This window comes from Homalodisca vitripennis, chromosome 1 (genome assembly GCF_021130785.1).
Source record: "Homalodisca vitripennis isolate AUS2020 chromosome 1, UT_GWSS_2.1, whole genome shotgun sequence".
Lineage (NCBI taxonomy): Eukaryota > Metazoa > Arthropoda > Insecta > Hemiptera > Cicadellidae > Homalodisca > Homalodisca vitripennis.
In genome coordinates, this window is record NC_060207.1 from 245,210,202 (window position 1) to 245,237,896 (window position 27,695).

The window sequence follows — 27,695 nt, forward strand, 5'->3', positions numbered from 1 at the left end:
ATCAATGAGCACACCTTGTTAATTGTTGGGAGTCAACTATTTACGACCGGCAATAATACAGTATAACATTTAACCGCTGTTAGTGTGTGGACTTACTCATTCGGAGCGGAACCCCTGGCATGGTACTGGCACTCGCAGTGTTGGAGGTCCGCACACTGGCACTTGAGCAGCATGTTGGCTAGCGACTGAACTGATACGGTGACCTCGCACCCGCCTCGCCGCGCTCTGCACTGATAACAGTCTGTCCGCGACTATAGCTGTCAGACGACTGACAGTGTGTACCGACCGCCTGTACCACGTGACCTCTGGGCGGCCGGCGGGGTGGGGTGGGAGGTAAACATTCCCCCTCACCCCACCCCCTCCCTCCTGTACTGCAGATGCAGTGGTTCATTCATCGATGCGGGTTGTAGTAGTGGGTGGGGGCAGGGTTGGTAATGGTAATACACCGTTTGTCGCACTGTTGCAGAACCCCTGAGCACAGCGCACAGATTTACTAATAATATTTACGTCTACGGCCTTACGGAAACTAATACGCCTAAAACATACAATACATTTTTTTTAGAAAACCTACAATTTTCTAGCACCCAGATTCTATAACAAAATTCCTGATTATATAAAAACATCAAATAGTAAATATTTATTAAAAAAAAAACTTAAACAGTGGCTGGTTACTATCTTTAGAAAACCTCGAAAGTCTTTGAGTATAAAATATATTTTTCTGGTTCTTTTATGAAAATAGTCCATGACAGTCCAATAGTCTGTGTAATTTTATTTTAGGCCACCAGTGTTAATTTAATATAAATGGTATAATGATGTTAAACGGTAATGGTATTGATGTGATTATTTTAGCACTGGTATTTTTTTTAGTTATGTATGAGCGTGGCCAATTTCAGTAATGTAATATTTAATGTTAAAAATGGAACCTCTAACATGCTTAGACTTCTGAGGTCCTAAATTTTCTCGCCAGTAATTAAGAAATCAATTGTATTTAAATGTCCAGTATTTTATTTGAAATGGGTAATTTGTTTTGTTTAAATGATACTCGCTTATGGTGCCGAGTATTATTTTATTTCAATTTCCTTTAAGTAATGGTTATTTTTTTATCAATAAGTTGCTTCTGTTTGTTTAAAAAATTATTTTTGAGTGTAAGAGAAAATAAATATTCTTATTCTTATTCACGTTTTGATAACGTGAGTAAATGAAATCAAACACTTGCTGTTTAATCGGTGGAAACACACGGTGCAACACAAAATGTCAACAACTTAAATTTCTAAAAAACACAATAGGAACAAGGAATTGAATGAAAATAAGAATTGCACAAATTTTAACTATAGAAATATATTTTGTTTACTAAAACATTGTACATAATTTGAAATTAATTAAAATTTGTTATTGTAAATGGTAAAGTTGAATAAAACATTTACTAAAATTGGAATTTGAAAATTCTTGCTAAACACAGTTAAATTCTAACTCCGCGCGTGGTGATTGGTCGGTTTAGTTCGTTTGTTTGGTCGCACTGTTATGACAGGTTAGAGGTTATAATTTGTTATTTTAAATGTTTGACTAGCAATACGCGCTGTTTCTTCTCAATCGACTGAATTACGATTGATTGCAGAGCGATTTAAACTAATAATTTACTTAACACTATCAACATTTGTCAATAGTATGACATAACCTATAAATTCAGTTTCTCAACTTTTGTGTCAATCTAACAATTAATCAATCAATCATAGTTTACGATAATGAAATATCAGTGTACAATTATTTACCTTTATTGTTGTAAATGACGAATCTAAGCACTCCACATTTTCACGAATATAGTTATCTGCTTTATCCCGTGCGGCGGACCCACAGTTGTCTGCTTTATCCCGTGCGGATCCCGTGCGGCGGACCCACTGGACGGGCATCGTAACGTTACCGGGCGTTACACTTTTTCATGAGTGACTCCGAGCCGCAACCTAATTTAAGACGTTGTCACGTCAAAATAAAATAAATAAAATTTGTAATGTTAGTAGGCTAAATATAAAATCAGCAAGGTTGCATAAAAAGTTATTTTTAATTAGCATCCATCATATTGCCCACACGATCAATATCGACTGATTTGCAATACCAGCTCGACACAATTAACCAATCAAGCAGTGTTTAATTGGGTTCCAACCACAGATCCTCTGTATGATTTGCAATACCAGCTCGACACAATTAACCAATCAAGCAGTGTTTAATTGGGTTCCAACCACAGATCCTCTGTATGATTTGCAATACCAGCTCGACACAATTAACCAATCAAGCAGTGTTTAATTGGGTTCCAACCACAGATCCTCTGTATGATTTGCAATACCAGCTCGACACAATTAACCAATAGAGCAGTGTTTAATTGGGTTCCAACCACAGATCCTCTGTATGATTTGCAATACCAGCTCGACACAATTAACCAATAGAGCAGTGTTTAATTGGGTTCCAACCACAGATCCTCTGTATGATTTGCAATACCAGCTCGACACAATTAACCAATCAAGCAGTGTTTAATTGGGTTCCAACCACAGATCCTCTGTATGATTTGCAATACCAGCTCGACACAATTAACCAATCAAGCAGTGTTTAATTGGGTTCCAACCACAGATCCTCTGTATGATTTGCAATACCAGCTCGACACAATTAACCAATCAAGCAGTGTTTAATTGGGTTCCAACCACAGATCCTCTGTATGATTTGCAATACCAGCTCGACACAATTAACCAATCAAGCAGTGTTTAATTGGGTTCCAACCACAGATCCTCTGTATGATTTGCAATACCAGCTCGACACAATTAACCAATCAAGCAGTGTTTAATTGGGTTCCAACCACAGATCCTCCTGTATGATTTGCAATACCAGCTCGACACAATTAACCAATCAAGCAGTGTTTAATTGGGTTCCAACCACAGATCCTCTGTATGATTTGCAATACCAGCTCGACACAATTAACCAATCAAGCAGTGTTTAATTGGGTTCCAACCACAGATCCTCTGTATGATTTGCAATACCAGCTCGACACAATTAACCAATCAAGCAGTGTTTAATTGGGTTCCAACCAGATCCTCTGTATGATTTGCAATACCAGCTCGACACAATTAACCAATCAAGCAGTGTTTAATTGGGTTAACCAGATCAGTTGTTTAAGCTGATTCCTCAGATCCTCTGTATGATTTGCAATACCAGCTCGACACAATTAACCAATCAAGCAGTGTTTAATTGGGTTCCAACCACAGATCCTCTGTATGATTTGCAATACCAGCTCGACACAATTAACCAATCAAGCAGTGTTTAATTGAGTTCCAACCACAGATCCTCTGTATGATTTGCAATACCAGCTCGACACAATTAACCAATCAAGCAGTGTTTAATTGAGTTCCAACCACAGATCCTCTGTATGATTTGCAATACCAGCTCGACACAATTAACCAATCAAGCAGTGTTTAATTGAGTTCCAACCACAGATCCTCTGTATGATTTGCAATACCAGCTCGACACAATTAACCAATCAAGCAGTGTTTAATTGGGTTCCAACCACAGATCCTCTGTATGATTTGCAATACCAGCTCGACACAATTAACCAATCAAGCAGTGTTTAATTGGGTTCCAACCACAGATCCTCTGTATGATTTCATTTATCTGTAAATAACGCTACTAATGTTCATTACAACCTGTTTCTAATATTACGGTGTATCATTACCATACTTGATACGTATGTCACATCTTCCTGAACAATGATGAAGATTTAATTTAAAGAACTGTAATGTTTCACATTTTATAATTTTGTGACAGAACGTTCCAATATTTTGGCTCACATACAATACATATGGAAGACTTATGTTGTATCCCCACATGTTGTATTACGAATATAGCTGGCAGTACTGATCAGTCAGGCATTTCATAGCAGTTTAAGTAGAAACATAACTGGATCTCTCACTAAATCCCCGATATATCCTCGCAACGTTCTCTTTTGATCAGTCCAAACATTGAAAATACAATCTCCTTTATCAGTCTTAAAAGAGAACTTGTTTTAGTAAGTACCTCAAAATATCAGTTTAAACATTTACTGTGGAAGTAGATGGCTATTAAACATTGTTTAATATTTCCTGATTACAAAAACCACGAACAACAGGCACCAACAGTATTACACCTTAAGCAAATTATATCAATGTAATCATTATGTATATTACTATAACGAACAGAACTAAATTCATAGGTTTGTGTCAACAGTGGCGTAGATAAACAATTATATTTGGGGAGAATCCACCGGGGAACTACGGGGTTTGGGATATCCCCCCCCCCCCCAACAGCAAAGGAGATCCGAGTGGACTCCCCCTGGAAATGTTTTAAAATAGTACACTAAAACTATCCACTTTATGTATTTAAATAGCTTAACGTTTTATACAGACACAGTTATTTATTATCAACTATTTATTATTAACTAAATTTTTAATGATCAACCATTTATACGGCTGTTTTAAATTTGTTGTCCTGTGATAATTTTTATGGTTTAGTAAGATAACTTATTTATTCAGTATAATTTAATATAATTTATGAAACCTTCGACACCGTATCAGTATCAATTTCGCACTTCGATCCATCCATGTTACCTGTGAATTTGAATTTGAAAGTAATGGTAGCGAAGACCCTGAGTTTCTGCCATTTCAATTACTGTAGCGTAGTTGTAAATGACATGACGGTTGAGCTTTCGGACAGTTTACAACATGCTCAAAATTATTGTGTCCCCCTTATCCTCAACCTCATGACCGACGATATGACCGTATAACACTCTTCATCAATCAGTTACATCTGCTAAAAGTGTATCTACTCCGTCAGTTCCACATTCTTAGCATGTTACATTCTATTTTGTATAACGATTACTCCCCTTCTTATTTATCTGAACGCTTTTCTTTTACTTCTGAAACAAGGAATTGGAATACTCGACGTGGAGCCTCTCTATTATCTATTCCTGTTCATAGATCTTCTATTTACAGCAAATCACTCACAGTCTCTGCTTGTCGACTCTGGAATAATCTCCCGGATCATATCAGAGGTATTTGTAGTCGGGAGCGGTTTCGGGGGGTGCTTAAGGACCATCTGTTTCGGGCCTCGTCGGGTTGACGATATCGTGGCATAGAGTATGATACAATCCACTGGCGTAGCTACCTTGGGTGGCACCCGGTGCGGAAGTTGGTGGTGTCACCCCATCGAAATTAAAAAGCAATAACATTTATATAAATAAAGGTCATGGATATCATTTTTTTTCTTTTTATTATCCATCACTATAGAATAATACACGTCTAACAATTCACGCCAACCAAACACAACACACTTCACGAAACAAATGAGAAATGTTGCAACTGAAACGTCAAAGATCGCGAGTATGGGACGGGGAATCCCCCACGACAGCGTCAGGCTCTTTTGCGGAACTCCCCAAATTATACATAGAGCTAGCTAGTGCTAGTGGAGGATTCCCCAAAAAGACATTTTTGTGCTAGCGATTTATTATTTTTTTGTACATTGTTCTTCGAGTTGAGAGACCGGGTGGGTATCACCCCAAAAAAGGTGACAACCGATGCGGCCAACCCCCGCCGCCCCCCCTTTGCTACGCCACTGGATGGCTTTGTATGAATGGTGATGGGTAAATGTCTGTTTATTTCCTTCCAATTTGTATTTTATTTATTTATTGTTAATTTAATGAAGAACATTTTTTCCATTTTTATTATTTTATATAACTATAGATTATCATTTTTGAATGTAAAACAGTAATGTATACCATAATGTGGCTCTGTTTTACACTAAAAGTATAGCTTATAAATTTATGGTTAGGTGTAAGAGAGGACGACTTAATAGTCCTTAACCTCGCCAATTGAATATGTTTTTCTTTGTGTTCAATACAGACATCTTTCAACACAGAGACACGGCCTTTCATGTATAAGTGCTTTACACACAGATCATATCGGCAAGCAGCTACGAAACGTTCTTTACCAAACTTGGACAGTCTCATTTCACCCTCTACTGTGGGGGTGGACGGAAAATGAGGGATATAAAATAGTTATTGAATGGCGAGCTATTTATTTAAAGGATCTTAAAACAATTTAAATGTGCAGAATTTTAACAATTTTTTGAGGAGGAAGGGGGAGTAAAAAGTAAAAGTAAAGTAAAGAATGTCTTATTTTGCCAGGCGAAGTTAGGGCTAAGGAGCCCTCTCTAACACTTAACCTGGGGACCAACGGCTTAAAGGTGACTTCCGAACCACCACCAATGGCCGGGCAGGCGGGCCGCTTGCAAGGACAGGATCGCTCAGCGGTCAACTATCCAAGCAGCAGCCACGCTCGGCGTTGCTTGATCTGGTTATCTTGCGATAACCGCCGTACCCGCTACACTGCGCCATTGGCAAGGGAGGGGGTCCGGACACCCTGGAACGCTCCTTATCTACGCCACTGTGTCTGTAATTAACCACACAATCACAATGGTTATTTTGAGAGGTAAAATATTTTATTTTAGTTTTCTAAGCATTTATAGAGAGACGTAATAAGTTATTTTGAAACAATTCACTTAGATTTTATAGGGCTGAGAGAGAAATAACCTCTGATGCACTCTATCCCTATCTACCACTTTTATTACAAGATATATAGTCAATTATTTATTGCGGAGACAAAATTAATAATTTGTATATTAAACGTCAAAATATGATAAAATTTGGACATTCATACCACATCGAGCTCTCATTCAGACATACATTTGATCACTCATTCCACATTATTCCATCACCAACAATTTCCAATTTGGTTCGATAGTCAGTCTTGTTATTGTGTGGTCTCCCAGTCATACGCCAGGTATCTCTTTGACATTATAAAATGTATTTGACGCTAAACAGCGTTTCAAACGAGTTTTTAACGCCTTGAGCGTAGAGTCTTTTCTCAATTCATTAGGCAAATAAAATGAACCCCTGCCCAGTTCGGTAGTTGTCTCTGCCTCTAGTCCCGTACGAATGAATGTCTCGGCCCGTAGTCAAGGCACATTTAGACATACAGTACAACGTTGTTTCCAAAATGTAGAGGCTAGGCAGAGTTAACAGTTGCAACCTTCGGAAAGTTGGCCTGCACGACTCTAAACTTCAGTTTTGCAAAGGTGCGGGTCGCTTGCTTCTGCAATTTGAACATTCTTGAAAATTGATTACTTGCACAGACACCTCACAATACCAATCCGTGACTTTGGGATAAATCAATCCATAATACGCCTTTATCAGAACTTGTCTCAGAACGTAAATGCCTGAGGCTAATTTTGAGCAAACGTGATCGATGTGAACATTCTTGAAAATTGATTACTTGCACAGACACCTCACAATACCAATCCGTGACTTTGGGATAAATCAATCCATAATACGCCTTTATCAGAACTTGTCTCAGAACGTAAATGCCTGAGGCTAATTTTGAGCAAACGTGATCGATGTGAACATTCTTGAAAATTGATTACTTGCACAGACACCTCACAATAACCAATCCGTTGACTTTGGGATAAATCAATCCATAATACGGCCTTTATCAGAACTTGTCTCAGGAACGTAAATGCCTGAGGCTAATTTTGAGCAAACGTGATCGATGTGAACATTCTTGAAAATTGATTACTTGCACAGACACCTCACAATACCAATCCGTGACTTTGGGATAAATCATCCATAATACGCCTTTATCAGAACTTGTCTCAGAACATAAATGCCTGAGGCTAATTTTGAGCAAACGTGATCGATGTGAACATTCCATATCGAACCTTGATCAAGGTCAATTTCAAGGAATTTCGGAGAATAGACTTCTTCTAATATTGTATCCGCTAACATAACGCTAGGTCCATACTCGAAATCTACTGGGTTTAAGTGAAATTCAAAACGTTAGATTTAGAAGAATTTGTCTTTGTGTTTGTGGCTGTGGAAATGTTGGACACAATTGTTTATATTAGGTTATCATAAATGTGTTACTAGTAGTAACAAAGTTAAAGTTATCCGTACTTCTTGCGTGTGAAAAAAGAAAAAAAGATCAAGCTCAGATCACGTGAGCGCTCGTAAATGCTATCATTTACTCCTTCTATTTATATACGTACGTATTTATTTACCTACTTATATTACCGATCCCCTTTTAAGCCTTATTCTGCCCGCCCTCATGGCCCACTGGCCTGTGCGAGGATCTTATCTAACAGTATAAGGGGGAGAGTCGATACAGTACAAGGTCGATGGTACTGATAAAGTACAAAGGTCACAGACAGGATTCGAACCGGCGTTATCTTTAACTCAGACTCAAAGTCCAGCGTTTTAGAACGCTCGGCCATCGGCACTCCCAAAAGCACATTATAAAAACAAAAAAGGAGGTTCTTTGTACATAATGAAATGTACCAGCACACATTACATTGTCTGGGCGTTAGCGGAATCCAATATACGGAAATGTCCCATCATCGAACTCTATCATGCCTATGTAGAAATGATGAAAGTTTTGGAAAAATTTAATTTTGGTGTATCTGTCTGCCTACACGATATCTATAGCACGAACTTGCCTAGAATTGTCACTCCGGAGGATTTGGCTGAGCGTTACGGAACATGTTTACACTGATCTTGTGGGTTACCACGATGGCAACGCTAAAATCATGGAATACACAGATTTATGAACAAACCTGAGCACAGCCATAGCATTTTAACAAGTGGCATACAAAAACATGTAGATGTAGATTTGAAATTGTACATGCAGATTCAGCGATGCCTGTGTGTTACGTGAAACGTGTGGTAGTGTAATCCTACCTTGTTTTATAATGGGGATAATACAGCTTTTTCGCGAACAGCCGATTTGAAGACTACGGTTTGAAATTACGTTCTTGTGTGGCCAGAGTGTTAACAAGGCTGCTCATTACCTCCGTGGCTTGTGGAAGGCTATAGCTCGCGTGTGCGTGTCCCGAGTAGGCCAAGCGGGTTCCGCGCCTACTGAATACCGCGAGACAACGCATATATTCGCACCTGGTGATGTTTTATATTAGGGCTGTCGAGCAATTTAAATGCAAATTATTTGGGTGTGTAAACTTGGCTCGGCTGGGTTTATACCAGCGGCGAGGCGGACGAAAGCTTTCACAATTCAGCGAGTCCTGGTTTGGACAAAACATAGTTTTGTGTTGCTCCATAAAACACTTGATATTTAATTGTCATTTAGCCTACCGTGGGAATGACATTGCTAATACCTATTTAACACAACTTCACTGCGGTTCTATAGTGAGTGATCTTCACTGCAGCACTGTTACATTGTGGTTCACTGGACTGGCAGTTTAACACATTATTTGTTGATTTCTATGATGTTGATCCGATTTGCTAACGTAAGATTCACACATTACACTAAAGTTTCAACACTTAGAAAATACTTACCACGACACAAGCAAGGTTTACTGTTTGTGTTTACACAACAACAATAAACACACTAGTTATATTTTCTTCAAACATACACGTATTATTTGACATAGGAGAGATTTATATTGAAACCATTAATCCCACAAATTAATAGTCTATTTACATCTTATAACTTGAATGATAAAAAGTAGTAAATTATTAGAGCAAGAGAATCTAATATTCCCATGCATAAATCACATTCAGTTCCTACAAATATGTGTGTTTTGTGTGTGTGTGTGTGTGTGTGGTTTTTTTTACTTTAATATTTCAACAATTATATGCATATCCAAGGACGTAGCCAGCGAGGGGGTCCAAAGGGCCCGGAATCCCCCCCCAAGGTTTTCAATATTTTTTTATCAAACGATTATTGTTATTAAAATAATTCAGTATTACTGACATTTAATGCTGAAAGCTGGTTCTCAACATTGAAACGGGTCAAGAACTTTTTAAGGAACAAAATGGGGAATGAGTGGTTGACTGCACTTTCCTTACTTTCAGTACACTACGGAAGAATTTCAGTTTTTCCAGAGCAAGTACTAGATACGATGGCTCTGAGGTCAACAAGAATTTTAGTTTTGTAAAAGCTCTTTTACATATTATCATTTCTCAATGTGCATTTGTACACTACGTACTATGTTTTGCAGACAATAAAAGCATATTTTTGTAACTAGATTACTACAAAAAATCTAATTAATTTCAATTAATAATCCTGCACAGCCTACTAAAACAGTGCCTACACAATTATTAATGTGAATCGTCAATAAAACATATTCAGATAAGTAAAAACTTTGTGCAAAATTCACTATTTTACTTATTAAATTTAAGTTTATATTAAGTTTACAAAATGTGAATGTTTCCGGTGGAGGGCCCCCGATTTAGTCTTGAACCCTCACCCAAAGTTTGTCCTGACTACGTCCCTACATCACGATACCCATGACACCTATACTAACTCCCTGAAGAGGTTTAAGACATGCCATACCTACTGTACAACTGGCAGTACCTTATTACATGTGAATAATCCGTTATATTATTCACTGTTATCTGGATTATTAGATCAGACATATAAATATTTTCTTTAAATAATAACATTAATGGCTGAAAATAATGAACCAGAATAAATTAAAAGTAATATTGGTTAAATAAAAGAATACAGATCGATAAATGTACATATCACTGAAATGTTATGATATAATAGATCCATGAGTCTAGGAAACATTGTTTTCCAAACTACATTAAAATCATATCAAAAATAATTATTTGGTTCAAGAACAAACGTTGTAAATAAAGATAAAGATCTAATAATCTATATCTATATTTTGATATGAATAAAATTTCATACAATTCAATTGTATCAAATTATTAACTTTGTGAAAAATTGTCATATAATTGCGCGGAGCATGAACCAATCTTGCACAATAGATCTTAAATAATTAAAATTCGACAAAGAACAATATTATACATTCATACTAACACCAACACACACACACACACACACATTTATTATAACCATCTCACTCGAATCGCACCAATAACAAAAAAAATCATCATTCGTATTTTTTGTTTAGTTTATTAACATACTTGAGTCGTAAATAATAACTAGGATAAAATAGAAATCAGTTGAAATATTAATAAGGTGTGAAGGAGAGTGTTTACAGTGCTCTAACAGTACAGTACACACTATTACGTCTACCGCTTTTAAGTGTTACTAAAGCTCTTCCAACTATTTTGAAATCTGAATGAAATACAGATCGATTTCAAAGTTATGGAGAATACTTCAGTATTGGCTGAGCGTTAGAGAAGCGTTATCTGTATGGTATTGACTCAGATTCTTTCGTCGCTAAAGGCAAAGCCCTCCTTACTTATTCATCAAATGATGTATTTCGCTTTCACCTGAATATGTTGTATTACATACACGAACAACATGGGTCTTACATGTAAACTCTAACACTGCAATATATGATAATGATAAATGATAAATGAATTTATTCCATCATAATAGTACATTGTACAAAACATAAGACTGACTTGGAATTAACTGACCACTTCTACAAGTAATGTGGTCAGTGGACAACAATACAAAACATGATTGTTTATCTGAGTCCAGAAGACAGTACAAGTTGTTATCAGCCTGGCTGCTCTCCGTGGCGTCTAAACACTAATCACTAGATATGGTTTCAACAGAAACTTTTCACTGCACACAACTGCTATGCTTAATATTATTTACAAGAGCAAATGGTTAATAAACAAATTATTATACTTATATATACTAAAGACTACAGAAGCTATATACATATGAATAGTGAAATAAAACATTACCTACATTATTGGAAATTTATATAAATATAGCCCTATACCTAATTTATGTAGTATACTATTCGTAAAATGAGTTACAGTTTTCATTTAAAAATAATAAAGTTCTAAGCTTGTTACTAAAATTTCTACTATTTACAGATAATTTGACTTCGAAAGGCAATTTGTTGAAAAAACTCGGACCCTTATAAAGAAATGATCTTTTAAAAATGGATTTATTAACTTTTGGTGTTCTGAACATTCGACGGTTTTATGCTTCTGGTGGCATAATTAAGGTCCGTTGTTCCCAAGTTACCACTTTTAATGTAAAATAGTCTCAGAACCTTAAAAATAAATAAATGCTGTAGTGGCATATCTTTAATTGTGACAAAAAAATGGGAAAGGAGCTATCCCGTATTCGTTTGTATGTTATAAATTCACATAAAATGATTCTGTATTACTCTTAGCCTCTCTATTAAATATTTAAAAGCCCCTCCCCAGCAAACGATTCCATATTGAAGTCTAGAATTTACCAGAGCAAAATAAAGAGTTTTTTAATAAGCTTTCATCACAGAAGTTTCGCAAAAAATAAAATTTTCTAGTAGTCGATTTAAGTTTGTTTTGCAATAGAGTAATATGTTTTTCCCAAGTTAATTTCGAATCAAAAATTACTCCAAGGTATTTAAATTGAGTTTTTCCTTCTTTATACACTTACAATCACATAGATTATCTATGCTCCCTGTACAGCTTAATTCGTGAAATTTGAAATCATGATTAAAGTTGAAACTCATTAAAATCGAAATTTACGTATTTAGTTTTATCAACGTTAACAAACATTCTATTTACTTTACACCATCGTCTTAAATTAAAAGATCCTCATTAATTTCGTCCCACAAAAATTTTGAATTTTTTTTTTAGAATAAAAGATTGCAATATCGTCAGCAAACGCGCTAGCCCTTCCGTTGAATTTGAGCTCTAATAAATCATTAATAAAAATTAGGAACAAAATGGCAGATATGACACTGCCTTGTGGCACACCTGATTTGACAGGTAGCGGAGAGCTGACCGACTGGCCAACTCGCACCCGCTGCTCCCGCCCGCTGAGGAAGCTACGGAACCAGCTCAAGGCTACACCCCGCACTCCACCGACTCCAGCTTTAAATAGTAAAATATTTGATCCACTAAATCAAATGCCTTTTTAAAATCTATAAATAGGCCGGTAGATTTTTTACCCCGTTCAAGCTAGAATAGATCATGTTTGTAACATAAATAAGGGCATCTTCAGTTGATCTACCTTCCCTAAAACCATACTGGTTCTCACTAAAAAAATGTTATATTATTTAAATAACTAAGTAGTCTTATTTTCATTAATTTTTCAAAAATCTTAGAAAAAACTGAAAGCAAACTAATTGGGCGAAGTTGTCCAATTTTATAGACGCGCCCTTCTTATAAATTGGCACAACTACACTGACTTTAATTTTCTGGAAATTTACCAGTAACGAAACTTAAATTTATAATTGTGGCAAGAACATGAGAAATTAAATGGGCGATGTGTTTAATTAATGCTACAGTAACGTTATCAAGACCTGACGATTTTTTATTTTTTAAATTTTTTATAATTAGCAACACTTCGTTTTCATTTGTTGGAAGAATAAAAAAAGATGAAAGTCTAGGAGTTAAGTTAAGTTCATTGACAATCGTTTGACGATTTGCTCGTCTGTACTTCGATTAGGTATTTGTTGATTGTGTCGGCTACTATGCGAGGATCAGATAAGATTACTCCGTTATCTAGTTCTATTCTATCAACAGATGTTTTACCATTAGACCCGCTCAGAGAGTTTACAATTTTCCATTGACGGGCTGTATCTCCCTTAGCTTCGCCAATTTTTTGCAGAATAGTACCTATTTTTGGTTTCACTGATTTCCAATTTTAAATTATTACAGAACCTATTGTAAAAAATAGAAAAATTCCTATCATATGGCCTGGACTTAAACATTTTGTAAAGTTTAATTTTCTGTTTAATTTTATTAATTAAATTAGAGTTAATCCAAGGACTTCTTAACCTGGCCTTATTAAGTTTACAATTTTTTGAGTTTTGAATTGTTGTACAGTTTTCCATAACATCACTCATAATATCGAGAAAACAATTAAAATTATCATCAACATCTTGTGAGGCAAAACATACATTCCAGTCAACATTACCAAGCTTCAACGAAAACTGTTCAAAATCTACCAGGGTTGGAAAGTTATTGTTATTGTTTACATTAAAAACGACTATACTGATTTTGTAAAGTCTGAAAAAACTATTCTTAAGCCTAACATACAATGATCTGTCAAACCTACGTCAAAAAATTTTACTCTTGAACATAGAAATATAACGGTGTCTAATAAAAAATGTGGTCAATACAAGTTTGGGAATTAGCTGTTATTCTAGTAGGGGAATCTATAAACTGCACAAAACCCATTACTGCTCAGCAAACTTAAATAATTATTTGTACTTGGCGTATTATCAAAAATATTCATGTTAACGTCACCAATCAGAATAGTAGAATTAGCGACTGACTCTAATTTATCGCCTAATTCAACAACAAAATCGTTTTCAGAATAACCATGTAATCTATATATGCAAAAAATGTTGAAAAATAATTCGTCAAATTTAATTTTTAAAAGTAAAGTATCAGCTGTTGTACAATTTAAGTTTAAATTGTATACATTGATGTTAGATAAAACATAACAAAATATCCCTCCGGACCGGAAGTTATTATTGCAGCAGTGGAATACATTGTACCCCCGGGAATGTTGTAAAGTTCAACCTCGTCACTGCCAATCCAAATTTCGCTAAGAACAATAAAACTTATTTGCTGCTTAATTTGGTTTAGGACTAACAAAAAGCTATCAAAATTTTGCCTCATACTTCGTATATTGGCATAAATTAAATTCTTGTTTACATTATTATGTGAAAAGAAAAAACTATTGAAGCCGATCTGATCTGAGTTTGCTGTTGTTTGCATACTACTTAAGTTAGTTAATACTTATCTATGAACATGCCATGGTACGTTTAGGTGCAACTTAAAAGTTTAACTGAGTCTGTCCATGTCCTCATAGGAAGTTGATCTTCTTCACTGGCTGACCCTCGGCTTTCCTGGCGAAAAATTTTCCGTCTCGGCACCAGATGAACTTGTAGTCGAGTTCTCGGCCCTTCTGCTTCAGTTTGGAGAGGAACTGCTTGTTTTCCGGCGAGAGATGGTCGTTGACAAACACACGTTGAACTGGGAAGTGCTGGTTGATGTCTCGAGCCGTCAGACTCTTCCTCTGCCGAAACCCTGCCATCCACTGCTCCTTAATCTTCCTGGCCGTGAACTGGACGATGACGGAGGGCTCCCGGTCGGTTCTGTAGGAGGGCACCCGGTGCGCAGCGGCCACATCTGTCTCCTTCACCTCCACACCAAGCGCTGCTCCCACATCCGTCAGCAGATCTGTGATATTCTCACCCCTCGACTGTGGCACACCGCTGATCTCTATGTTGTTCACTCCTGGTGTATTGCTCTAGGTTTCGCATCCTCCTCCCGCAGTCCCACAACTTCATTGTTCAAGGCCTGGTTATTTGCCTTCAGCGCCTGGTTTTCATTTTGAACTTCTGTCAGCTTCTTTTTAATCTCCTCCATCAATAGGTTTGATGCGTCTAACATATTGGAAACATACTGCACAGATGTAGAAAGCTCGGTTACTTCATTTTTGAAAACAGCTATTTCACTAAAAACCTCTTTTTTGAAACTCTCCATGACACTGATAAGAAAGTCCTTCGTCAAGGGATCAGAAGTTGATATATTTGATTTCACACTTCCAAGGGTTGATGATTTACCTTTACACGAAGCACACTTCCAGTCCTTGGTATTCCGCTTGATTTTTTCCTCGCTCTCAGTTTTCACACAATGAAGATGAAAACTATTTTTCACATGCGGTGCACTTAATGCTTGCTAGCATCACTACACACAATACCGCAGACGCCACAGAGTGCCATTTCACAATAAAATGAATAAAAAGTTACTGTTAGGCAGACTAAAAACACGCACGGAGTGTACAGAACACGTGCAACGCGGTGACCTTGACCTTGACTCGGAACCATTTAGTTCAAGTGTCAGAAGTTATAAGACTCTAGAAGCTTTAACCTTGTCGTCTGAGAAAGCAATGTAAAACCCAAAATTGTGACACAAAGCACCGTTGGAGAGTTTGGCATAAACTAAGCCGATGAATCACGTTATCTGTATATCGATACTGCGGGTAACGTTTAGCAATGAACGATGCGGGTAACAGCTGCTGTAACATAGCACGGGCTCTAGGAATATCTGTTACACCATTACAGTCGTTTGAACCATCATAGCCTAAACATCAATTACTTAACTGAGCAAAGTTTGATCATAAATGTGAAATAGTTTAGCGATCACACAGTTATTCGCTTTGATTGATTTCAACACTTAGCACAATTTGTGTAGGGAGTTGCCGACTTCGGTTCCAGAATCAAATCAGCAACGAAGAATAAACGCGAAAACCAAATTTTCATTCACGGTCTTTATAAAAATACAAAGAATACAATTGTTTGAACTGATACGTAAACAATCTGAACCCATCGATCCAGAATGGAAAGGTGGTTCAGTATGCTGACGACACGACTCTCTGTGTTGAAGACAAAACACTTCAAAAGTTGGAAATAATTACTTTTTCTGAGTTGAATTCCTGCATCCAATTTTTTTCTAAAATCAACCTGAAAACAAATTAATCAAAATCAAATTTCATGAAATTTTCACTAAGCAAACGAGAATCTGAAACAAGGCCTTCAATGTTTGTGGATGATCTCCCGCTCGATGAAACCGAATCAACAAAATTCCTAGGAACGTTCCTAGATCGAGGACTAACCTGGGACGTTCACGTGGATCATGTCTGTGCCAAGGTTGCATCGGGCATCTTTGCCCTTCGCAATTTGGCAAAGCACTGCCCAATTACGGTATTGAAAATGGCCTATTACGGTTTAATTTATCCCCACTTGGGATATGGAATCAGACTTTGGGGCAGTTGTGCACAGCAAAAGCTGGAGCGTCTTCAGGCTCCAAAAAAAGCCGTAAGGGTAATTCTGAAATTAAACAATAGAGAGTCGTGTAGAAACGCGATTAGGGCGCTGGGATTTCTGACTCTGCTCTGTCTCTACATTCTCGAGGTGATCCTCTACTCCGTGTCGAGGTGTGCTTTGATTAGGGGAGGGGATGTTCACCAACACGGGACGAGAGGCAGGAACAACTTTCGCGTCCAACAGCACAGGACAAATGCGTTCAGAAACTTACCATCCCTAGTTGGTGTCAGATTGATCAATAGTCTTCCTGGACACATCAAACAACAAAATGGAATACAATTCAAAACTCAGTTGAAAATCCTTCTAATTTCGAGGGCATTTTACTCAGTTGGTGAGTTTATGATGGGTCGCTGGGATGATCGAAACAAAAAATTCTCAAAGACCTACAAAACAAATAAACTTGCCGGGCCTGTAAATAGTGTGAGAGGCGTGAGTGATACAATGTATGTCTGAATGGTCTATTGTCAGAATGAATGATTAGGTTAGGTAGGACGATTGTGATACAATGTGTGCAGTGTCTGTTGGCAATACCGTTTATTATTATTATTATGAGCGATACGTCAGCCCGCAGAAAACAAGTAATATTTGACGTGAAGGATGTGTGTTTTCTCGATCTAATTCGATAGAAACAGACCAGACGCACACAGAGAGAAGACCAAGTGCTGAGGCTACAGGTTACAGCTGACTCGGGATCGTGTACAACGACTAACCATACAATATCTCAGACACATGTTCTCAAAATAACCACTTGATTGGAACACATGTACTTGGCTCCTCTAGAGAGGACGCCTACACCGGTTGTCCCGGTCAGGGAAACTGCGTGCATGAACGTTCCCCATGGACGTTTCCCGGCGAGTTATGACGAAAACTAAAGTTGAAGACGACCAGCCTCGACACTAACCCAGTGGGCGATCTGCCAATCCCGCACTCCACCATGGTTCGACCACGTGTTGCCTATTTCCATCCGCCCAAAGGCCGGAGGTCTTCCAGGAGGAGTTGACCGCAAATATACTAACAAGGCTTACTTGTTAAGCGTGTCTTTCTTTGTAATCACAACGAAGCTATTACTGTTGTACAATATTTGCTATTTCAGATTAACGGTTATGTTTAATTATAACACATTATTCATACTACATTAGTTATTAAATTATACCTACTTTACTGTATTATATTGCTTAAATTTATGTTATTACTGCTACGTTTGCTGTTGTAATTTTGTTAAAGTTATTATTTTAGTGTTTTCTGCATAGTATTATTATGTTTGGATTACTCCTAATATAATTTTTTTTTTCTTATTGTTGTTTTTTATACACGGATTATATATATATATATAAAAGGGTTATAGCGATAGGGAGGTTACAATAGTTATAGCGATACTAAGTAAAGGACAAAACAAGATTATTATAAATACAGACAGTATACTACTTGTAAGGCTAGCTAGATATCATCTTGGCTTGTCATCAGTATAACGAGTTAGAAATGTTATTATTAATACTGTAAATATTATTACTTCAAGCATTTGGATGTGTTACTTATTATATTATAAGCTTTTATTGTAATTGGTTGACCGTTGACATATACAAATTTGCCAAAAGAGTTAAAGCTCTGAAATGTCCTCTGAAACTCAAATGTTTTGACAAAACAAACAAAGTGCACTACGGTAAATAATCGTAAAAAATATCGATGGCCATATATTTCATTATGCTTATACGTATTTTATGCAATTCTCTATATATTTTAAATAAACAGTTTATCTACAATAAGCTAAATCACATTCTGTGCTTAACGAATCATAGTCGACGGTTTACGCGAGGAGAAGCTACTAACACTGTTAAATGTATGTATGAATTGTATTAGCTAAACTTTCCACTGTATTGGAAACGGGAAATTATTGAGAACTTGAAAGTCACTAATATTGTAACAATATTTCTGATGTGGCAGTAATATACGACATATTTGTGCTTATGGAATGCATACAATTTAACAAATAATTGTAAAATATATCCGTTCTTCCCCAAGGGATAACTAAACCCTAAACCAGAAGATTAGCCACGAAAGGAAGTCAACAAATTAAGAAAAATAGCAAAAAGAGTACGCTAAAGTGAAGGTTAAAACTGAATTAATAGGATTTCAGAAATTTCCCATCGTTATAGGTTATAAAAGGTATAACACAACGTTTCGAGGATTTGAATTTATCCTCTTCGTCAGGTGGGAGGGAGTTATATCCCACTGTAGCCTGTGCTAGTGTGATGTGTGATTGTGATCCTCGTACTTGTGATTTGTGCTCGGGACTTGCATCCTGTGCAGTGACAACGCCTGGACTGGACTCCAAGCAGCTTTTGGGTATGTTTGAATCCATTTCTTTCCCTTCTTTACTTCTTTCTGTTCGTTATTTTTGTATGTATTAATACCTCCCCCACCTGACGAAGAGGATAGATTCCAATCCTCGAAACATAGTGTTACAACAACCAATAAGGATGGCAAGTGTCCGAAATCCTGTTATCCTTTCAACACTTCCATCGTCAATAACAAACTTTAAACAAAGAAAACTGAATTGTTAAACGTAATATGACGAACCTTAGACACAAACCAAGGACAAATGAAAAATAGAAATAGCACAGTTAAACACAACGCATGCACAAGAGTAGGAGGTGAATATCGCAGTGCACTGGACATTCCGGTAAGACTATACTTGACAGTTGTGTTGGAACCTCGGGAATAACCTCCTGCCAGGTGCAGAGACTACTGGTATGGGTCAAATAGGAGCCAATAATATTATTACACGAATTAGCCCATTGTCCAGGACCCGACGAGCAATGTAATTGTCGCGCCCAATAACCACTTACATAATCCCACTATTACAGCAGAACGCGGTTCAGTCCAAACTAGTTCCTGATTTCGCAATGCGTTATTTGAATATATTCCCTTGCGAAGCACTAAAAAGGTGACGTGTACAGGACTTTCTACCTCGGTGACACGACCAGATGTAGAAGATCAGAAGTGGACACACATGACGCGGTGCCAGTACTCTCACCCACACACACACGCGCGACATTGGTGGTTTGCAGGCCTCCGGGTATTTTTAATACGAACTGCCAGTTTTACAAGGCCCGTCTTCATTAAGCATGGATCCAGAGCGTTAACTCAGCATTTAACAGCGATATAACGCAGGAGACCTTGGCCGGAATCTCGCCAAACGGATATTCACATGTGCGAACGTTGGCCTCACGTCTATTTCAAACCGTGCCGATCACGTCGAATAACTCAACTTCAAGCATAAAAACAAATCATACGACTGTAATTTCCTTTCATAGTACCTGTGAAAACTTGAAGAAAAATGTATAGTAGCTGTATCCACCTACACTGTACGAAAATATTTTCTGAGCTGTTTGTTTGATAACCCTAACAATTTTTTATTTACCAGGAAATTTTTGCTAGTAATAATAAAAATGCACTGCTCGACAAAAAATCACAGTAGGCTGAATAGTGGTACCATCAGGAGGAAAATTACAAAAGTTATACACTGATAATAATACTAATATATGCTAGCGTTTCAAAATAGACAGTTGTAGGTGTTGATGCAGTGACGAAGACATTAACTGTATTTTACTCCACTTCAATACACAGAAGGGAGGAGTTTAGTGAGCGGAAATCGGAAGTGTGCACAAACTAGAATGAAATTCACACAAACTGACATATTTACACGAAGGCCTTCATAAATAACTTACTTTACATATTTATTGAACATGTTGGATAAGCACGACTCCAACGACACAGGCGATGATATTTCGATAGTAAAATTACTGACTCAATGAATATGTCTTCAACGTTCAAAGCCTTATGTATGCGTCTCTGAAGGGGTCACCTAAAAAGATTAAGAATTTTCAAAGTCACGTTCATCCATGGTTACTATATCAATATAAAAACTGAAATAATTTGTACGAGACAACTGACAAATATTGAAATATATGGACAATTATTTCGCGTTAAACAACATTAAGTTCGCAGAACAATGTTGCTGCTCGCCGAGCTTATCGCTCTAAACTTTTTTACTTCGGAACGAAGACAACATATGTCGAACCCATTTAAGTTTGTTAGCGTATAATTGGGCAGGAACTCTGTTCAGTTGTCGGTTACGAACAAAAGGTAGCAAACATTTAAATCACGTGGAGTGACAGCCAAGCTCCAACATTTAGTGTGTAAATTAGCCAGGAACTCTGGATCGGTTGTCGGTTACGTAAGCAGGGTAGCAAACGTTTAAATCACGTGGAGTGACAGCCAAGCTCCAACATTTAGTGTGTAATTAGCCGGGAACTCTGGATCGGTTGTCGGTTACGTAAGCAGGGTAGCAAACGTTTAAAACACGTGGAGTGACAGCCAAGCTCCAACATTTAGTGTGTAATTAGCCGGGAACTCTGGATCGGTTGTCGGTTACGTAAGCAGGGTAGCAAACGTTTAAATCACGTGGAGTGACAGCCAAGCTCCAACATTTAGTGTGTAATTAGCCGGGAACTCTGGATCGGTTGTCGGTTACGTAAGCAGGGTAGCAAACGTTTAAATCACGTGGAGTGACAGCCAAGCTCCAACATTTAGTGTGTAATTAGCCGGGAACTCTGGATCGGTTGTCGGTTACGTAAGCAGGGTAGCAAACGTTTAAATCACGTGGAGTGACAGCCAAGCTCCAACATTTAGTGTGTAATTAGCCGGGAACTCTGGATCGGTTGTCGGTTACGTAAGCAGGGTAGCAAACGTTTAAATCACGTGGAGTGACAGCCAAGCTCCAACATTTAGTGTGTAATTAGCCGGGAACTCTGGATCGGTTGTCGGTTACGTAAGCAGGGTAGCAAACGTTTAAATCACGTGGAGTGACAGCCAAGCTCCAACATTTAGTGTGTAATTAGCCGGGAACTCTGGATCGGTTGTCGGTTACGTAAGCAGGGTAGCAAACGTTTAAATCACGTGGAGTGACAGCCAAGCTCCAACATTTAGTGTGTAATTAGCCGGGAACTCTGGATCGGTTGTCGGTTACGTAAGCAGGGTAGCAAACGTTTAAATCACGTGGAGTGACAGCCAAGCTCCAACATTTAGTGTGTAATTAGCCGGGAACTCTGGATCGGTTGTCGGTTACGTAAGCAGGGTAGCAAACGTTTAAATCACGTGGAGTGACAGCCAAGCTCCAACATTTAGTGTGTAATTAGCCGGGAACTCTGGATCGGTTGTCGGTTACGTAAGCAGGGTAGCAAACGTTTAAATCACGTGGAGTGACAGCCAAGCTCCAACATTTAGTGTGTAATTAGCCGGGAACTCTGGATCGGTTGTCGGTTACGTAAGCAGGGTAGCAAACGTTTAAATCACGTGGAGTGACAGCCAAGCTCCAACATTTAGTGTGTAATTAGCCGGGAACTCTGGATCGGTTGTCGGTTACGTAAGCAGGGTAGCAAACGTTTAAATCACGTGGAGTGACAGCCAAGCTCCAACATTTAGTGTGTAATTAGCCGGGAACTCTGGATCGGTTGTCGGTTACGTAAGCAGGGTAGCAAACGTTTAAATCACGTGGAGTGACAGCCAAGCTCCAACATTTAGTGTGTAATTAGCCGGGAACTCTGGATCGGTTGTCGGTTACGTAAGCAGGGTAGCAAACGTTTAAATCACGTGGAGTGACAGCCAAGCTCCAACATTTAGTGTGTAATTAGCCGGGAACTCTGGATCGGTTGTCGGTTACGTAAGCAGGGTAGCAAACGTTTAAATCACGTGGAGTGACAGCCAAGCTCCAACATTTAGTGTGTAATTAGCCGGGAACTCTGGATCGGTTGTCGGTTACGTAAGCAGGGTAGCAAACGTTTAAATCACGTGGAGTGACAGCCGAGTGCTTATATTTGGTGTTCATTGGCCTTGAACTCGAAACTGATAACACAAGTGTATTTGAGTACAGCGGCATTGCAAAGAGAACTATTGGGTTATAATTATAAATTCCCATTCCTTCACTCACAAATTTTATTTTCACACATTCTTGAATATCGAGAAGGAAGAAGAGTAACATCAATGATAATTTTTATAAAAGTAGCTGACTTCTGTAAATCACTGTTTATAACTCGTACTTACATTTCGTAGAAACAATTATCAATGCAATAAACAAAAAAGAAAATGTTATTGGCGTATTTCTGGATATATCTAAAGCCTTTGATAGTATTTCACATGAACGATTATTCAAAATTCTAACTAGACTTGGTATTAAAGGTAAAGAGTTAAAATGGTTCCAGTCATACTTACAAGACCGCTATCAGTATGTTGAAATAAAACATCAACACACAAACTACATTGAAAGCTATAGGTCATCGCTAAACAAAATTATGTGTGGCGTCCCACAAGGTTCCATTTTGGGTCCTCTACTGTTTGTGTGTTATTTGACGGGTCTCCCTTCTATATGTGAGGAAAATGCCATTGGTATGGTTCTCTATGCAGATGATGCTAATATTATCTTTTCAGGAAGAAATAAACAGGAAATTGAACACAAAGCAGAAACGGAAATGGCAAAAATAAAACAATTTTAAATTCAGCTCATTTAGTATTAAATACCAGTAAAACCAACTTTATTTCTTTTCACACCAAACAAAATAGACAAACAATAAATCCATTGATGACAATAGAAGATTATTCAGTAGAACAATTAACTAGTACAAAGTTTCTTGGCTTAGTTATAGATAATAATTTAAGTTGGGATGATCATGTAAGCTTTGTGTCAAAAAAGTTATCATCTAGTATTTATGCATTAGGCAGAATGAAACAATACTGTAACCTCACTTCACATAAAACTATATATTTTTCTTTGTTTGATTCCCATATGTCTTATGGAATAGCAATCTATGGCGGAACTTCAAAAAAGAATTTGGATTACTTACTAATATTACAGAAAAAAGCAATTAGAATAATGTTAGGCATGGCTGGTAAAGAGTCAGTAAAAATGCATTTCCGAGAACTAGAAATTTTAACGGTATTTGATAGGTATATTTTAGAAACAGTTAAATATTGTAAACAAATTAATATTCCCACTATATCACAAAGTCACACATATAATACAAGGCATCATTTTATTAGTGATAGACATAATTTGGAACTCTATAAAAAAAAACAACTTTTGCAGGACTAAAATTTATGCAGTACTTACCTCAAAACATTACCAATGAACAGAATATGACAATATTTATCAGAAAACTAAAGACATTTCTTACCACCATATCTTGCTACTCTTTAGAAGAGTTTTATAATCATAGAAATAGTTAGTATTTGGGTGAACAAATTTATAAAATATCTACTGAAAAAGTGTATGTTAGTTAATCTTGATTAGGTCTAAGTTAGTTATCGAGGGTGATTGGCGTACTTTTATATCAATATTTTCATTGGCACAATAATGTAAGTATTTACAATATTTACATAATAATTTGACACTATTCTGTACAACATATGTATACAAATGAATAAAGAATATTTTGAATTTGAATTTGAAACTATATGCATTTTTATGAAGGAAACCTAGTATTGTATTTTATATGAAAACTTTGGATTCTTAAAATGATCCTCTTGTTTATTTAAGAAAGTAATTTTCAATTGCTAAGCTTTTATCACATTTTTTATCAAAAATATCTTTTCCTTCACCGATACCGTATGAATGTGTTCTAAACACTAAGAGCGCTAAACACAAGAACTCACATCAGGCTCATCACAGTTTCCTTAAATCGTACCGAGGATCAAGATCTAACTTTGAAAAAATAAATTGGCGGAGTAAGTTCATCACACGGGTTTATTGTGTGAATTAAAAAAACATTAAAAATTACACCAAGCCTTTCCCGCCCAAGCAGCCTGGACACTGTTCATGTACAGGGTGTGAAGGAAACAGGATTTTTCCGGACATTTGCCATCGTTCAGTGAAACAAGAAATCAGTAACACTACGTTTCGAGATCTGCAATCTGATCTCTTCTTCATGTAAAGAACTAACCTAATACATAATTACAAACTACTTGTAGGTGGTTAGTAGACGAATGAAGACGTATTTTGACCTGTATTCCGTAGTTCAGTTTTAATGATTAGTATTGTGTATAGTCTTTTATTAAGTGCATGTTTATAGAGTTAGTGAAGTTGGCAAACAACATGGTGGTTGTGATTCCTAACTTAGGCGTGCCACAACGCTTTGGTAAGATTTGTTTATTTTAACCTAGTGTGTAATTATGTATTAGGTTAGTTCTTTACCTGAAGAAGAGATCAGATTGCAGATCTCGAAACGTAGTGTTACTGATTTCTTGTTTCACTGAACGATGGCAAATGTCCGGAAAAATCCTGTTTCCTTCACAATCCTTCCATCGTTAAAAATAACCTTCAAACAAAGTAAGTGCGGCGAAAAGTAAAACGTGTCGCGTGTGTCAGAGAGATGGTTACTAGATGGGAGGCCAGTACTGCTTTCAGTCCAATACAGAGAGATCCAAAAAGAGCTCATGAGTTAAGTGTAACCTATACATAAAAGCTCGAAAGTAGTCATACACATAGTAGCAACTGTTGGGTTATGATGATGGCTCAAGGATTTGCCCAATCAATTTCCTTATTTTGGATCTTAAAGTGAGACTAAGAAAATGTTCAAGTGTACAATAAAAGCATTTTCCTTTTTTAGACGATTTTTAAATGTAGCAATTAAAATCACTTTACAATTACGTACGTAAATTTTTGTTACGAAGTCTCAAAGATGTTGACCTAGGCTGTTAAGTAGTTTAAATAATTGTGTGCAGGATTAGATCCCTCACCAGACTGTATGACCCTATTCCGACACAAAGCGGAGCCGGCTTTAGAATTGAACCAGGACTGAATAATTCATTGCAGCCCGACCTCTCTCAATCAGATATCAGCGCACTCGTTATTTTACCTGCCGCTAATGTACGTACCACACACACACGCTGCACTCTACACATATTATCAACCTAATTTGCTAAATTCTCTATGCTGTTATAGAGCGTAATAGCGCTCTAACTACAGTCACGTGTCAATTACCTGTTATATATCTGTTTTAAATAAACAGAAATTACGTTAAAGCGCTTTGCTTTAACGCAATAATTTAACTATTGCCAACAAACAAACACAATGTTAAAGCAAAAAAATACAAAATATTCTGTAACAAATAAAAAATTTTGAACGTGCTGCAAGAATTGATTAGTATTGATTTGATAAAGTGTTCTTTTACATCTTAAGAGCACAAAATTAGTAACTAACAACTGAAAAGTAGAATTTAACACAAAGGAGGTAATCGGAAGGAAGAAATTTTATTTTTCATAAAGAAAATAAAAAACCTTGTTACTGTACGTGCGACAGTATTTTCAATCCGTTATAAAATACTCGTACAATCCACTTTCCATTGCGTGTGATTCGATCACTTTCTGTGAGCATAAATTAAAGAAAAGTTCACGCAAGTACTCGACCGGTTCTTGCAAGTCACGACATGTCTGGTTTCAACTCTGGTTACCGTAGTCAGTAAAGTAATACAAGTATTTACCGATTCGCGTTCGGTAAACTTCAAAAGTAATTGTATGACAAATTTAATTTTACATTAAAACCGTTATTATAAAAATATTACACTTTCAACAATATATCTGGCTCACCGACCACTTAATTAAAGTATATTTTCAATGCAGTTCAAAAGACCTGGACTTCAGACACCTCCAGACAATGAACATCTGTCTTGTGAAAACGTATAATCTCTGAATGTGCGTTAAATTTGGAGATTACAGATGAAGACCACAGGATTAATATCCTTGTGAAAACGGTATATAATAAAAGTTATGGAGATTAAAAAAATATTAATGATATGCCGATCAAAGTTTATTTTAAAGTTACGTGTATTAAACTTGAATATATTTATCTCAAAATAGTGTTTTAGAAATTTTATCATTTGCATAATTTAATTGTTATAAAACGTAGCAATAGATGATTTTATGTTAAGAATTGCATAATAAATTTGAAATTAAAATTAATGTATAATACATGATTAAAATTATATACAGGGTGTAAACGATTATCGCACGGGTTTGATAATTCCCGAACGATTACAGGTAAAGCAATAAAACTTGGTACAGCAATACTGCACATATACATCTACTTTGAGAAGTAAGTACCATATTTTTACCACGTCAGAGTCCGCAAGGAGTCAGAAGGAAATCTTAAATGAGAACATAGGTCGAGTATTACATCAAATTAAAGGTATTTCTTAATTAGATTACAATGCTCCAAATCCCGACCTCCAAAAGGTTCACTCTTTAAAATATGCTGGTTTAAAGTTTGAAACATTTACAATGTAGGTTTTGTTCTAGTTGGTTTACTACTCTTGTCTTGCCTCAAGTTGTGAAAGTTAAACTTAGTACATGAATACTAGACTTATGAAATAGTTTTTTTAAGGTAGTGACTCTTCACATCCAATGGAGGATGGTCTACAAGGAGTTCGACAAAAAAATGTAACGTAGGCATAACTCAAGATGTACATTGTTTTAAAGTGTAATGTAAGATGTACATCAAGTGAAGTCTAAAGCCCAACCTAAAAATAAGAATTTTCTATTATAATAACTGATACCAGGTTTTTCCCTTTAGCATTCATCTCTGCTAAACAACCCCTCTATAATGATGTGCATCTTGATAGCACAAGATGTACATCATTATAGCTTACGGTAAAAACTCCTTGTAGACCATTCTACATGGGATGTCTACCCGAAACTACTGAGAAGCCTACTTCGTCCAAAAACCACAAAGCGTCTACTCATGTCGTTTAGATTAACGGTCTAATGTATTTATGGTGTAAAATTTGAGTTTACTTTGT

General features: G+C 36.9%; 1 protein-coding gene across 3 annotated transcripts in view; it reads right to left on the bottom strand.

Annotated features, from left to right (window-relative positions):
• The window catches only part of LOC124353230 (cytosolic purine 5'-nucleotidase), a 131,162-nt gene that overhangs the window by 80,269 nt on the left and 23,198 nt on the right, over window positions 1–27,695 (bottom strand). The window contains exon 1 of one of the 3 annotated variants that reach the window (XM_046803139.1): window positions 97–281. The exons of the other annotated variants lie outside the window; for them this stretch is intronic. Coding sequence (XP_046659095.1) covers window positions 97–173 — 77 coding nt within the window. The 5' untranslated portion in view covers window positions 174–281. Of the gene's footprint in view, window positions 1–96; window positions 282–27,695 lie in introns of those variants that run through there. 3 annotated transcript variants of the gene reach the window in all.